The 16039-nt window shown below is 38.3% G+C and overlaps 1 protein-coding gene across 5 annotated transcripts; it reads left to right on the top strand.

The window, feature by feature from the left end:
- Positions 1-1661: 1661 nt before the first annotated feature.
- LOC114294336 (kinesin-like protein KIN-7E) lies at positions 1662-15459 on the top strand. 5 transcript variants are annotated; one of them, XM_028238460.2, is made up of 14 exons: positions 1662-2037; positions 2453-2679; positions 3457-3546; positions 3654-3754; positions 3864-3977; positions 4562-4643; positions 4722-4789; positions 4892-4957; positions 5051-5175; positions 5558-5894; positions 6607-6702; positions 6795-7904; positions 8034-8359; positions 14852-15459. In XM_028238460.2, exons 2-14 carry the CDS (start codon positions 2469-2471, stop codon positions 15171-15173), a joined length of 3048 nt encoding a protein of 1015 aa, XP_028094261.2. In that variant the 5' UTR covers positions 1662-2037; positions 2453-2468; the 3' UTR covers positions 15174-15459. The 5 variants fall into 5 exon arrangements, with proteins under 5 accessions (XP_028094261.2, XP_082748691.1, XP_082748697.1 ...); XM_082892565.1 differs by lacking the exon at positions 1662-2037 and adding an exon at positions 2172-2281; XM_082892571.1 differs by lacking the exon at positions 1662-2037 and adding an exon at positions 2252-2269.
- The last annotated feature ends 580 nt before the right edge of the window (positions 15460-16039 follow it).

Genomic DNA, 16039 nt, shown 5'->3' with positions numbered 1-16039 from the left:
ATTTTGTCCATCAATTATTATTATTATTATTATTATTATTATTATTATTATTATTATTATTATTCGTATTATTATTATTCTTTATTATTATTCATTTTAATTATTTTTAGTAATATTTCATTTTTTGTAAATATTAATTATGAAAAGTAAATATTAATTGAAATAAATTGTTGTAAATATTAAAATTAGTATCATTTTGTCCATCAATTATTATTATGATTATTTTTCATATTATTATTATTCTTTATTATTATTCATTTTAATTATTTTTAGTAATATTTCATTTTTAGTAAATATTAATTCTCAAAAGTAATTTTTTTAATTATGAAAAGTAAATATTAATTGAAATAAATTGTGTTAAATATTAATTCTGAAAAGTAATTTTTTCTTTTTAATTAATATTAACATTGATATTTTTCTCTTTTTTTAGTTTATTTTCAATTTTTTTTTTAATTTATTTTCTAGGGTTTGAAAAGCATAGGGGCGACGACTGGTGACGGTTCAAATCGCGACGGCATTCGTTTAGATCGTGACGGCATTGGTTCAGATCGACGACGGAGCTTGGTTCAGATCGATTGACGACAGCATTGGTTCAGACAAACAGAACTTCGCGATCGCGATGGCGACGAACCCGAGATCGACCGGCGCCATGGATGTAGCGCAGAGAGAGAGAGATAGAGACAGAGACAGAAAGGGCGAGGAAGAGAGAGAGCAGAGAGAGATCTTTGTTTCATTGTCGGAGCGAGGGACACGTCGCCAGAAATCGCATGCGTCTCTCTCTGGTTCGTGAACAGTGTTGAGATGTGGTGATATATATATATAGTGGCATTTTCGTAAATAATGGAGATTAGGAGGTGCATTTAAGTCATTTTAGTACCCTGTATAACAGCTACGCGCTTAAGCTATCTCCAGACCCACTTGGAAAATAAGCTGAAAATTAGCTTTATTAAGCTATAAGTTGGTGAAATAATTTTTACCAAACATTCTAAAATAACTTATTTTAAGTTATAAGTGGCTTTAAGCTACAAATAAGTTTTACCAAACGGAACTATAGAATTAAAATATAAGGGTAAAATTAGTTTTGGAAAGTTTTACCAAACACAACAAACAAACAACCAAACAAAAAAATCACACTTCAAGCTTTAATCTTTTAACAACATACAATGAGGGTCCTTTCTTGACAAGTGGTTATTTTAATTAACAAAATGTCATTAAAGTTAAAAGGTTAAAAATATTTTAACTCATACCAAAAAGAAAGATTTTTTTTTTTTATTTTCATTTACTCTACAAAATCAAAATTTCATTTTTATTTGCACTACATTTTTATATCTTTTTTTTTTTTTTTGAAAAAAATGAAAAGGTCTATTGAAAATATATTAATTTTTTCCATATCATATTTTAATCAAAAAAATTATTAAAAATCACTCCCTAGATGAACCATAATTCTGATCAGCTAAATTAATTCATTTTTTTAAACTAAAAAATAAATAAGTAAAAAAATAAAAGTTATAAGGTCATCTATGTGAGATGACATATTGATAAACTATCAACTAGAGAAGTGACTACAACATTAATTTCACCTAATTCCAACTCTCTATGGATCATCATCACCTCTTCCTCCTAACTAGAATTTAGAAACCAAAAAAGAGAAAAAAGAAGACAACGAAGAACAAGAAGAAAGAGAAATTCACAAGTCGAGTTGTTTTTCTCTAATAGAAATAGAAACACAGCAAATATATGCAAACAAACTCCATTTTTAGTAATCTTTATCATTATTTATATGGTAGACGATTAATTAGATTTGGTACAGACACTACCCAACCGTGAAAAACGACGAAGACTTCTTCAGCAACTCAACTCTCTTCCCGCATTTCTCGCCATCCAAACACCTCTCTCTCTCTCTCTCTCTCTCTCTCTCTCTCTCCGAATAACATTACACAAAACAGAGACAGCATTTTCCAAAGACGATGATGGTCTGATCACAGCAACACATCACAAACATTCCCTGGAACCGACCCAGAATTCTCAACTCCCAAGGTAAAAAAAAACTCTCAATCCCACTAACCTCTGTGTGTGTGTGTGTGTGTGTGTGTAAAGAAACAAGGACGATGACAGTCTGTAAATGGGGGACCAATGCCATAAAAAATACGACACAAAACCGTCGTCTTCGTCTCCAAACTTTAAAAATACACATATGAACCAGTTTTTAATGGTGGATGAGACAAAACAGCGAACACATAGTGGGCGATATAGCGATTAACCCATGATTGTATGTGCAGAGGTGGGTTTTGGCCCTTTGCACAATCACAACAATACTGAACAATAAAAAAAAAGGAAAAAAGAAGAAGCTATGATGGTTTTTTTATGCTCTGTATTTTGAAATATATATATATATATATATATGTAGTATATGTGATTGAATTTTGTGGATATTGTTTTGGGTTGAGAACAGAGGGGGAGGTGGAGAAATGGGAACCACTGACGGCGGAGACGTCAGCTGCTGCGACGGCCGTGAAGAGAGGATTTTGGTATCGGTTCGGTTGAGGCCTTTGAACGAAAAGGAGATTGCGAGGAATGATGTGTCTGATTGGGAATGCGTCAATCAAAACACCATTATTTTCAAGAACAACAATCTTCCAGTGCCCGAGCGATCCATGTACCCCACTGCCTATACATTTGGTATGCAAATGCTCTTTTTCCTTCATTTTATTGTCAAATTTGATTATTTTGGTGTGGTTTATGTATGTTGGAAATGTGGACTTTTGTTGATTTGTTAAGCGATGCTGGTTTTTTTTTAAGAGGATCTGAGTCGTTTTTTGAGCTTAAATCTGCAGCATTTGCCATAATTGATGAGTCAAACATGAAATATCTTCTTACAGGGGATAATGAAACCATCTTTTTTGGGTTTGTATATCCACTTTTTTGGGCAATTTGGAGTTGTCCAAATGCAATTTGGATTTGCATCCACCAGTTTCTTGGAGGGTTTCCATTTTGGTGTAAATATATATATATATATATATATTTTTCAGCGTGGTGTATGTTTGTTGAAAATTTGGGTCTTTGTTGGTTTGTTTATATGAGTTTTTGAGAGGATTTGATCTGTTTTGTGAGCTTCAATCTGCAGAATTTTCCATAATTGATGACTCAAACCTGAAATATCTCCTTTCAGGGGATAATAAAACCATCTTTCTTGGAATTGCATCCATTTTTTTGGGCGATTTGAAGTTTTGGCTATGCAATTTGGATTATTTGTATCCAATTTCTTGAATTATTTATATCAAATTCAGGCTTCTCTGTGGATATCAATTTTGCATATGGGCCTACATGTTAGTTTTCATCAGAAACCAAAGTTTGAGAGCAAACCTGTTTACGCAGAATTATTGATATAACTTAACATCATATCAGACTTCGTTTCATGGCTCGAAGACTCTTCCTGATCTCTCTTTTTTCTGTTAGACAGAGTATTTAGGACTGATTGCTCCACAAAGCAGGTGTACGAGGAAGGAGCCAAGGAAGTAGCTCTTTCAGTTATCGGCGGTATTAACTGTGAGTATATCCCCTTCCTCTTTTCTTCTCCATTTTCCCTGTAATTGAATTTCACTTGAATTCTATTGACAGTTTTCCTTATTTCAAATGATGGACATAAATTCCAGCTACTGTTTTTGCATATGGACAAACAAGCAGTGGAAAGACATACACTATGACAGGAATTACCAAGTGTACCGTAGCAGATATTTATAAATATATAGAAAAGGTAATCAAGAAACTGATATCGTTGATTCTCACTATTTCTTGTTTCTGTCTTCTATTATGATCCTTGGTTTTTCACCTGTTTGTTGATTATATGGTTGTTGTATTTGCAGCATAATGAAAGACAATTTCATTTAAAGTTCTCTGCTATGGAGATTTACAATGAATCTGTCAGGGACCTCCTCAGCACAGATAGTACTCCACTTAGGCTTCTTGATGATCCAGAGGTCAATTACTTTCTTGGTATACTATACCTTAAGAAGCACTGATACTCCAAGATGGGTGTTGTTTTCGTGTCCAACATGGCGGGACACATGTCCATGTGTCTGACATGCCAAGTGGTGTGTCAAATTTTTTTTAATTATTATTAGTTTTTTGGACATGTTGGGGACACTTCATGGTCACGCGTGTTCTGTGTTTGAACACACTTCCGGACAACTTTGTTGGTTTTTAATTTTTTTAAAGAAAGCTTTCTTGGCAGTCCTTGAGCATATGGCCCCAGGCATGACAATAGTGACACTCAGACAGGAATGCATGACGGCTATGGGAATAAAGAGAAAAAAAAGTTTAAAAAAACTAAAAATACCCACATATACATTGATGCATGCATCCTAAATTTATATTCATAATATCATACACATATAGTAAATAAAATATATAAATACTTTTTTTTTCCGTGTCCTCACCATGTCCGTGTCCTTGTCCTTGTCCTAATTATTGAGAATTGTTGTGTTCTGTATTTGTGCTTCTTAGGCTGTACCATTAGTATTAGATATTTTCCCATTGCACTTAATTTTAGCTACATTTACAGAGAGGGACAGTCATTGAGAAACTGACAGAGGAGCCTCTCAGGGATTGGAATCATGTAATGGAGCTTCTTTCCTTCTGCGCAGGTAAAGATATTCCTTAGTAGCTGTTCTTTTGCTAAATGACACGAGACCGCATATTCTAAACATGGTGCATTCTCGCAGCTCAAAGACAGATAGGGGAGACTGCCCTGAATGAAACAAGTTCTAGATCTCATCAAATCATCCGACTGGTAGGAATGCTGTTTACTGTAGTAGTTGTTCTTAACAATCATGTGAATCGGCACCACTTAGCATGTTGACTTTTCCATTTAATTGGCTAACCGATTTTGCAGACAATTGAAAGTTCTGCTCGGGAGTTTTTAAGCAAGGACAGCTCAAGCACCCTTGCAGCTTCTGTGGTATGAATCATTTAGTTTTTATTAAGGTTAATAATAAGATGTTGATATGTAGAATAATAAGCTGTGATTGTTTTTTAATACATTTCTATGTAGAATTTTGTTGATCTTGCGGGTAGTGAGCGTGCATCTCAGTCATTATCAGCTGGCACGAGGCTAAAGGAAGGTTGCCACATAAATCGCAGTTTACTGACCCTGGGAACCGTTATCCGCAAGCTAAGGTTAGCTTTTTTCCATTCTCTCATTTTGATTACGAAATGTCTTGAAGTCATTGCTTGGAAAGTTAAGAATTTGACCCACAATGATATCTACAATGAAGGTTTCGCAACTTGACACTCAAAACTAGCACATCAGAAAGATTGTGAATGCCCAAACCTCCTGTTACGCTCACACCTTCCTCCGTAACAGGGAGGCAAAGAGACAATCATTCAAAGCTAACACTCCCTCTTCTTTCACTTTTCACTGAACCATAGATTTTTGGCTTTTGTTTAAATTTGGCTCTCTTCGATCTTTTCTGTGTTTTTCATTTGATTGTATTATTTGAGACTGAATATTGGAACTTGTGCTTGTTGCTCATTTCTGTTGTCTTGTGGGTGGGTACAGCAAAGGAAGAAATGGACATATTCCTTTCAGAGATTCTAAGCTAACCCGCATATTGCAATCCTCGTTAGGAGGCAATGCTAGAACTGCAATCATCTGTACCATGAGCCCTGCTAGAAGTCTTGTTGAGCAATCAAGAAATACACTCTTGTTTGCTTGTTGTGCTAAAGAAGTGACAACTAGCGCTCAAGTTAACATAGTCATGTCAGACAAAGCACTAGTAAAGCATCTACACAGAGAGTTGGCTAGATTGGAGAGTGAACTGAGAAGTTCAGGATCCACTTTGGTCAGCTCACATCATGCTGCCTTACTGCAAGAGAAGGACCTTCGGATTGAAGAGGTAATGATAGGACTTTTACTATTAAATTGTAACACTCTTGAATTTTAGGAAGTCAATTCCAATTATGTCGAACAACTTCCACATCGAAAAGAAAAAAAGAAAAAGCTTTTATCTACTCAAATATATTTACATAAGGTACATAATTTCTAAGCCTCTTAAAATCTATGCTGTGGTACTTGTGAATCCAAAATTGAACTATATAAAATCCAATAGAATGAATTAGTTTGGCAACCTTAAGTTTAAGCTTTACTGTTGAACCGTTACTTTTGTTTCCATTCTTTCTCCACCATTCATAATTGGTTCCATCTTTTCTTTTAAGTTGCATAGCATTTTGCATCACTTCCATTTGTTTCCTTTCCGTTTTCCTTCTGTCATATTGAACTTTTTGCATATTTTTCATTCTTACATTGGACACGCAAAAGGAATTTTGGCCCATTCACTCATTTCAAGCTTTTATTCCTAGTCTTGTCTTTAAGCCTTATACAACCTTCATTGGACACGCAAAAAGAATTTTGTTGATTTATAATTGCTTAGCATAAAGTGTCTTGCTCTCTCATAATTTTTGAATTACTTGGATTGGCATGTGTTTTCATGCAGCTGTCCCAATTACTTGGCTTTTGAACAATCATTTCTTCTTCCTAGTCATCCTTAACGTGTCCAAAATGTTTATTTAATTATTTATTGATATTTTTTTTCCTCTCTTCTTGTGTAGCTGGAAAAGGAGATAATAGATCTGACTCTGCAACGAGACGTTGCCCAATCTCAGGTTCAGGATTTGCTACGATTGGTTGGGGATGAAGATTCAATGGTATGGCTAAATGTTAGTTAGTTAATTGAATCTTCCATTCTATCTTCATGTGCCTTGTCCTGTTAAGTTTCCTTTCTTCTTTCCTCTTCCAGGTAGGTTTGAATAACTACCCTCACTTGCGAGTTCAGAAATCACCAGATTCTGGAAATGCAACATCAAAAGCATCCCCTTCATCATATCCTCACTCCTTGGATGTTGGTGTCAGAGCATTTGACAGATCTCTGTGTTCTTATGGACGTGTGAGTAGTTTTGTTGATCACTACATACAAATTCCCAACTTTGAAGAAAACTTTCAGCAGAATGATGCTTCTCCACACCTATTGGTCACTACTGCTAACTTTGTTAGAAGCAATTCCGCAAATAGTTGGGATGAGATTGAGGAACAAACTAACGGAACTTCAGAGGATTTATGCAAGGACGTTCGATGCATTGAGACGGTAAGTACAGACCAAAATTCAGAATCCTATAGATCATCCCCTGAAGAAAATACCAGAATCTCAGAATTGATGATGGATGAGAATGGAGACAGAATGGATCAGGAAGACAGAACAGATCAGGAATTTGTGTCACAGCCAAACGAGGAAGATAGAGGGTTAAGTTACATCCCTCCTTTCGTTGCTCCTTCTCCTGAAATAACATCTCCGTGGCCATTAAGAAAGTATACGTGTAGCTCTCAAAGCTTGCAGTTAACTAGAAGTAGTAGTTGTAAAGAAAGTTTAATGACTAGACCATATTCACCATTGTTTGAGAAGGTAGAAAATAATGAGAACACACCACCAAATGGGTTTGAGAGAGTCTTCACCCGAAGACCTGAAGGTATCCGTAGTAAGCTTTCTGAATTAAACCGTGGTGCTGATGTTGAGAGGTTATTGAGAAAAGGTTCAGAATCTTCTGTCGGGAGTGCTGCTGCTATTGAACTTGAAGCACAGGACACACTGCCAAATGGGTTTGAGAGAGATTTCAATAAAAGACCTGAAGGTATCAATAGAAAGCTTTCTGAATTAATTTATGGTGTCGATGCTGAAATGTTTTTGAGAGAAGATTCTCAATCTTTTGATGAGAGTGATGCTGCTATTGATCTCAAAGCAGAATCACAGGACAAAATTTCAACTGATGAGAATATTACTAGCATCAATGCAAGCGTCACAGAAATTGAGGAAAATGCTGAACTTCAGCACGAGGAGCAAGTTGCTGATAGCCTGGTGAGTTTTATACTTAATCGAAAAATGGCCGTAAAAAGTTATGCCTCAAAACATTGCCATGGCAAAAATTTTTGAACGAAACCTAGAGTTCCTTTTACTTGTCATTTTATGTTTCATCATTCCTGGCAGGTGCATGAGGCTGAACCGAAAGCCATGGAATCTATAAAAAGTGTGAAAGATGTTGGTTTGGATCCAATAGAAGATTATTCAATTTCAAAGAGTCCTTCAAACTGGCCCTTAGAATTCAAGAGGCTACAAAGAGAAATTATTGAACTTTGGCATGCTTGCTATGTGTCATTGGTGCACAGAACCCACTTCTTCCTTCTATTCAAAGGTGACCTGACAGACTCCATTTACATGGAAGTCGAGCTCAGGAGGCTATCCTTCCTTAAGGACGCGTTTTCTCAAGAAAGTAAGACTGTCGAAGAGGGTCAGATTCTCTCTCCTGCTTCAAGGTAAAATTTATATTCACCTAGAAGGTTGTCAGAAAAAAATAAAAAAAATGAAGATCTTTTACTAATGTTGGAATCATTCATCTGCGATTCTCTTTCTGTTGTCCCAGTTTGGTAACACTTCAAAGCTAGCTTTTTAAAGTACGATTTTTTAGATTATTGACTTAAAAAGCCTTGTATACTAGGAAGTATGGGTATTGCGAAAAACATGTCGTACCCTATGAAGCACGGACACGGATACGGACACGGACACGAACACGGGACACGGCAATTTTCAAAAAATGGGGACACGGACACAGACACGGCGGGGGACACGGCAAATTTTATTTTATTTATTTTATATATTTTTATGTGTTATGTAGATTCATATTACATTCATCCTAAATTAAAATTAACAAACACTAACATAGTAACATTAATTGAATAAACATAACCATTACATTTGAGAGGGTAATTTGTGAGTAAATTGGGCCGAGCTAAGATGAGTCTTCTTTGGAAGTTGGGCTACGCAATGGGCCAAGGAGATATTTTGTATTTCGGCTTTGGGTCGAGGTAGGTACCAAGACGGTTGGATGTGTTGCTGGGATTGGGACCTATTTACCTTCTGACCGGGATGATGGCAGGGCGATAGGCTGAGCTAGGTGTAGCTCGACAGGATACCAACCTGTTGCATGGTCATCACGGCTCGCCCATGTTGAGCATGGAGCCGAGGTAACATCAATGGCGAGGGCCGAGCTGTGTATAGCTCGGCAGGGTGGCATTCGATAGATCGGCTTTCGATTACAAGGTTCGAATGGCAGGGGACCAAGATAAGGCAGTTCGGTCAGGAATGTAAAACCGAGGTAAAGGGTTCAGCCATCTCACTTGGCTTACAATGATGAGACTCCTAGGAGGACTCTGCTAAGGAGAGTTAGAGTCCTACCGAGATTGTGCAAACCATCTCACTTGGTAGTGAGTAGGGTGTGTGATTCCTAGAAGGACTCTTATAAGGAGAGTTGAAATCCTACTAGGATTGTGCCAAGTAAAGTCTATAAAAGCTTATGACCAGACCTATGTACAGGTTTCTCAATTCTTACTCTAGAATACACAGAGCTTATTATCTATTGTCTAGTTGCTGACTTAGGCATCGGAGGGATTTCAGGCACACACCCACCGGTTAGCTCACGTTTGTGTTTTCAGGTGGCAAAGCAACGTTGTTTGGAGGAGTGCAAACTTGATCAACAGGATCATACGAGAAGAATTATTTCGTGCTCGTACAATTGTTGCCGTCTGTGGAAATTTGCACAAAGAGCAAAACCTCTTGATCAAGTTTTCTTCTCTAGTTGAAAGCAATGGCACACAATGAAGACTTGCCGTAATCTGCTATTGATGGGCAAACACCGGAAGGGGATGGGAGGCACGAAGGTTTGCCTTCTATCCCATCCATGGCGGAATTAGATCCCCAGCAAAGGAATCTGCGGAGAGAAGCGAGAGAAAGACAGGGCTCAAGTCCACACCGCTCTCAAAGCCCTGATAGACAGAGGTGGAAGATGGGTCCTCAGGTTCTCGAAGATCGCATAAGGGAGCAAGACGAAGTAATAAGAAGAATGGTGGCTGACATAGAGTCTATGAAGAGCTGGATAAAAGGCAAAGGGGTGGCAATAAAAGAGGGGCGCAAAGGCAACACACACTCTTGCCACTCAGAATATCGTGATAGATAAGTCACACTATCACAAACTAAAAGCAGAAGCCTCAGGTCAGGCGATACACAATCAAAAACTTCCAGGACACGCTACTCCAGGCCTGGGAGAATGAGGACTGAAAGGGCTCGAAGGAGAGAAGACACTCAGGCTCGCGACCCCCGCAGAGTCTCCGCACTACAATGATTGGCTCCTATAACACATAGGAGTGTCGAGGTTGGAATTCCAAAGCCACGCCTTGCCTATGAACCAGCGGACAAAGCGTTAGCAATGTTGCAGAGCTCACTGTTCATTCCGACAATAGAGAACGCACCATTACCCTCAGGCTTCCACCAGCCCAAATTCACTACTTATGAGGAGAAGTCGGACCCCTACATACACTTGAGCCACTTTTACCAGGTTATGGCCGTGTATCGGCGAAACGAGGCTCTAATGTGTATCCTGTTTCCTTCTAGCCTTGGTGACCTGGGTTTAGCGTGGTTTGAAAGGTTGCCAGAAGGTAGCATAGCTTCATGGGCGCAACTAGCGGAGGCATTTGTGACTAGATTCAAAGCGAACACCAAGACACCAGTGGAGATTGACCAGCTTCTCTCCGTAGACATAGACGAGAAAGAAACATTGAGGTCTTACAATAATCGGTATTGGGAGACTTTTAATCAGATTGGAGATTGCCCTACAAACCTAGCTATCGCACAGTACAAACGAGGTTTGCCGGCTAGCAATAAGTTGAGGGATTCAATGACAATGACGCCGCCCTTTACTATGGAAGCCCTAATGGAGAGAGTACACCAACACATCCGGGTAGAGGAAGATAGGGCGCACACCGAGGAAGAGTCCGGCACAACAGCGATACCAGACAAAAAGCCTTTGGTGAAAGTTAACACGGTTGACAAGTAGGACCGACCGCACAAGAGTCTTTGCCCGAGTGGGGGGCAATTAAGAAGTTTGGCTGGAATAACCAAACATTTAGCTCTCTTCAGCCGAGATCAGGATCTAGGCTGAAGAACGTTGGCCAGAATAACCAACTTTGAGCTTTCTTCAGTCGAGATCAGCATCTAGGCTGAAGAGGTTGGCCGGAATAACCAATACCTCGCTCTAGGTAGGCAGGAATAACCAACTTTGAGCTCTCTTCAGCCGAGATCAGGATCTAGGCTGAAGAAGTTTGGCAGGAATAACCAAACATTTAGCTCTCTTCAGCCGAGATAAGGATCTAGGCTGAAGAGTGGTTAGTTGGAAAAACCAACACTTTCCTAAGCCGAGAAAAGGATCTAGGCTGCAGGAAGTTGGCAGGTATGGTCAACATTTAGTTCTCTTCAGCCGAGATAAGAATCGAGGCTGAAGAGTGGTTGGCTGGAAAAACCAATACTTTCTTAAGCCGAGATAAGGATCCAGGCTGCAGGAAGTTGGCAGGTATGACCAACAAAACTTTTTTGCACCTTTTAGCCGAGATCAGGATCTAGGCTAAAGGCGGTTGGCAGGTATGGCCAAACAAAACTTTTGCACTCTTTGGCCAGGATGACAGTTAGCCCGGTTACACAGAAAGAACGTCTTCTAGTGCGATTGCGAACTTGAAGGATATAAATGTTGAAGGCAAAAATGCGGGGCTGGCTGTTCAAATTTTTGAAGGTACATAACGATTGTAGCAGGAGGACGAGGATAATGGGGGCATGTCACGTATCCTGGGAATGACGTCGTATCAAACATACCAGATTAATGGAAGGATGTGTTGAGCAACTGACAAGGCTTATTGGGGCCGAACAAGCTGTGAAACCGAACAATTTTTTAGCTCGGCAAAGTGGGGTGTTCTTAGCTCGGCTGGAGGAAAAATAATCCCAATCATGCTACGCAGATGGAATTAAGGGCAATTGAGAGGGTAATTTGTGAGCAAATTGGGCTAAGCTAGGACGAGTCTTCTTTGGAAGTTGGGTCGCGCAATGGGCCAAGGAGATATTTTGTATTTCGGCTTTGGGTCGAGGTAGGTACTTGGACGGTTGGATGTGTTGCTGGGATTGGGACCTATTTATCTTCTGACCGGGATGATGGCAGGGATACTAACCTGTAGCATGGTCATCACGGCTCGCCCATGTTGAGCACGGAGCCAAGGTAACATCAATGGCGAGGGCCGAGCTGTGTATAGCTCGGCAGGGTAGCATTCGATAGATCGACTTTCGATCACAAGGTCCGAATGGCAGGGGACCGAGATAAGGCAGTTCGGTCAGGAATGTATAATCGAGGTAAAGGGTTCAGCCATCTCACTTGGCTTGCGGTGATGAGACTCCTAGGAGGACTCTGCTAAGGAGAGTTAGAGTCCTACCGGGATTGTGCAAACCATCTCACTTGGTTGGTAGTGAGTAGGATTGTGACTCCTAGGAGGACTTTGCTAAGGAGAGTAAAGTCCTACTAGTATTGTGCAAACCATCTCACTTGGTTGGTAGTGAGTAGGGTGTGTGATTCCTAGAAGGACTCTTATAAGGAGAATTGGAATCCTACTAGGAATGTGCCAAGTAAAGTCTATAAAAGCTCATGACCAGACCTATGTACAGGTTTTCCAATTCTTACTCTGGAATACACAGAGCTTATTATCTATTGTCTAGTTGCTGACTTAGGCATCGGAGGGATTTCAGGCACACACCCGCCGGTTAGCTCATGTTTGTGTTTTTAGGTGGCAAAGCAACGTTGTTTGAAGGAGTGCAAACTTGATCAACAGGATCATACGAGAAGAATTATTTCGTGCTCGTACAACATTTAAACAAATTAATATATCATCTATTCACAAAAAGTCATAATAAACGATAACAAGAACTAAGACGAGAAGGGGAAAACATTCAACATCCAACAATATTTTTCACAAAAGCACTAAATAAGAGAGGCAAAAGATTAAAAAATAAAAAATAAAAAAATAGCCCTGCCGTATCCCATGCCGTGTCCCCTACAAAAAAATCATTAAATTAAAGGAACACGCCATCTGGCGTGTCCCGTATGTGTCCCCGGCGTGTCCTCGTGTCGGACACCGCCATGACACTGATTTTAGAGTGTCCATGCTTCATAGGTCGTACCCGTATCAAGTACTTACTGATGTATGATACTTTTACATACGTACTGGGTACACGAAATACGTATCCAAATCTTTTCTTTTTAATTTTGGCATATCCAGACGTACCTAGTATATACTCAGCTCGTATCGTACCTTAGTTGAAACAATATTTTCTTCTATTACAGAGATAAAACTCCTTTCACTAATTTTATTTTATTTTATTTTTAGTTTTATACTTAGGCCTCGTTTGGGGACTTACCTTTTTAGCCAAAAAGCCAAAAAGTTACCTTTTTAGCCAAAAAGCCAACAACTCATACCAAAAAGTCAAAGATTCTTTTTTCTCTCTACTTTTTGCATATCTTCTCGTAATTAGCCAAAAAATCATCCCAAACATATAATTTTTTTTTACCTACTTTTTTAACCAAATAGCCAAAAAGTTACTAAATTAGTCTGTTCCCAAACGAGGCCTTAGTGTGATTTTAAAATCAAACTATGGTTTGTAAATTATTAATATATTGATATTTAATTTTTATTAATATCTTTACTTTTGACATTAAATGTTAATTATAGGTTGGACCTTAACAAATTAAACCATTTAATTAATTTTTGCATTACTCTAAATTAAAAATAAATATTTTTTTACAAGCATACTGAGTCGTACCGTATCTTTTTTTTTTTGAATTTTACCATATCAACGTACCCGTATCATATTTCTACCAATACTTGTATCTGTACCCATGTTTCATATATAAGATGTAAACCTATTGGGTGCAGCTTTTTGGATAAGATCTGAACCTGTTTGGTAAATGAACTGTTAAATTGACTTTTTGTTGTATACTTGTCCAAAATGCCCTTAGAAGCAACATACCAAGGCCCATAAAGAAAGGGGCAGGTTTATATTAAGGGCACATTAGTAAATAACTAATTTCTGCATGGTCATTTTTTTCCAAAATGTTATAGCTGATGATCCAATAAGTGCCAAAAAAGCTCCTCCAAAACCACCAAAGATCCTCTAGAGTGAAATTTCCCTAAAGTTTTCTAGAGTGTTATATTGTGTGATTGAGATTTACTGGCAAGTCACATCAGAAAAATTGATGTGACTTGCCAGTAAATCTCAACCACACAATGTTGCACTCTAGGAAACTTTAGGGAAAAATCACTCTAGAAGATCCTTGCTCCTCCAAAACAACCTCAAAACGTTGACTTTTTTAGGCCAAATAAGCTGAAAAGGCAAATAAGAAGAATAATTGACACCAAATAACAAACATTGACTTTTTAAGACAAAAAGGCAAAAGTGACAGCTTATAATTTTTCCCAAATAGGGTCCAAAAAAGAAAAAGAAAGAAAAAAGAAAAAGAAGAAAATAAAAATAACAATAAAAATAAGAGCCCCAATCTTGAATTGTTGCAATCATAATCTTGTTAAATTTTTAGCTTCCTTCACCGTATGGACCCATTCAACACGCAAATTGCACACCTGCCCTGCATTTTTCTGTGAACTGGCATTGTTTCGTTTAACAAGTGTATTGCTTGCAAAAGTTTTTGTTATTGCTTCGAGCTTTTATATTACCTGTTCTGCTTCCAATTTTCTATTTCTGCAATGACTGGCAACATGCTAGCTAGAACAGCAACTATACTTAACAGAAATTCAGCTCATCTACTACCAGTTCTATTTCTGTTTTAATGTTAAGTTAGCACTTAATGCTTCACAACAATGAAGTAGATGCCTCTTTCGATTCTTGACATTTTTTTGTTTTTGTTTTTGTTTTTGTTTTGGAAACAGCATGAAGGCTCTCCGGCGTGAGAGGGAGATGCTGTGCAAGCAAATGCAGAAGAAAATCCCAGAAAGAGACAGAGAGTGCCTCTACCTTAAGTGGGGTATCAAGATCAATTCAAAGAACAGGAGGTTACAGTTGGCAGATCTCTTGTGGTCTAACACCAAGGACATGGACCACATTGCTGATAGCGCCTTTCTCATAGCAAAGCTGGTTGGTATTGTAGAGTCGGGCCAGACTCCCAAAGAAATGTTCGGGATTCATTTTTTGCTTGGCCCCCCTAGGAAAAGCTCTTATAGTCTCAAAAGTAGTGTGATTTCTCTTTTGTAAGTTTCTTGCATATCGCCAAAGACACTCGTTATGTGAAGACTATTGCTCTCTACCTCTTGCAAATATAGGTTTTGATTTGCTTTTACTGATTTTCATTTGGTGTTTTTTTTTTTATTGATTAAGGTTTGTAAAAATTTGTTGACTCTGGAAATGGTGTATATGTAATATTTCCTTTCTCCTGTTTTTTGTTAGGAGGCTTTCGAAAAGATGTGATTAGGCTTGAAAGCTCATAAAATGTACAAAAGATCTATTGACTGGCCACTGTTATTTGTTATCATTTTTGAAAGCACTCTGCATCCTGTTCCTTTCTTTTTTAATTTTTTTTTTTTTTTTAGGTTCCTGGTAAAGTTGCTATGAGCTGTTTGTTGGGAATTTCCAAAATAAAATAGGTCTAATTTTGGTAGTTTTCAAAACATTCCTATTTTTATAAAATTGCTTAATAACGGACACATGAAATATTCTATTGAATAAGAAATTGTGAAGAATGATGCTAGTGTGCATGGTGTGTGAGTGATTTTCCGATCACACTGCCCAACTCAGCTAGAGAGTACCGGCAGAATAGATGACACCTGATTGACCTGCAACAGAAAGAGAAGATTTCAGCGGTGGTTCGTCCAACCGAGGGCACTCCGACGATCAAATCAGTATATCTCTCAAAGATAATCAATAGTGCTAAACTCACTGTTCAGAATATAAATTGCGTACCTTAGACCCATGGGGGTGCCTCTCTTTTATAGTCAACTCAATTCTTGTCCCACTAGAAGTCTAGCTTCAATGGACTCTTTGCTCAATGCCTATCCTGGACTCTCCAAGAGATAAAGATAAACTCCCTAAGAGTTTTATCCTTATCCATGCCATAGTCCCTT

The sequence above is a fragment of the Camellia sinensis genome, chromosome 1 (genome assembly GCF_055761805.1).
Source record: "Camellia sinensis isolate YWXY chromosome 1, ASM5576180v1, whole genome shotgun sequence".
NCBI lineage: Eukaryota > Viridiplantae > Streptophyta > Magnoliopsida > Ericales > Theaceae > Camellia > Camellia sinensis.
This window is presented reverse-complemented; position numbering and strand designations above follow the sequence as displayed.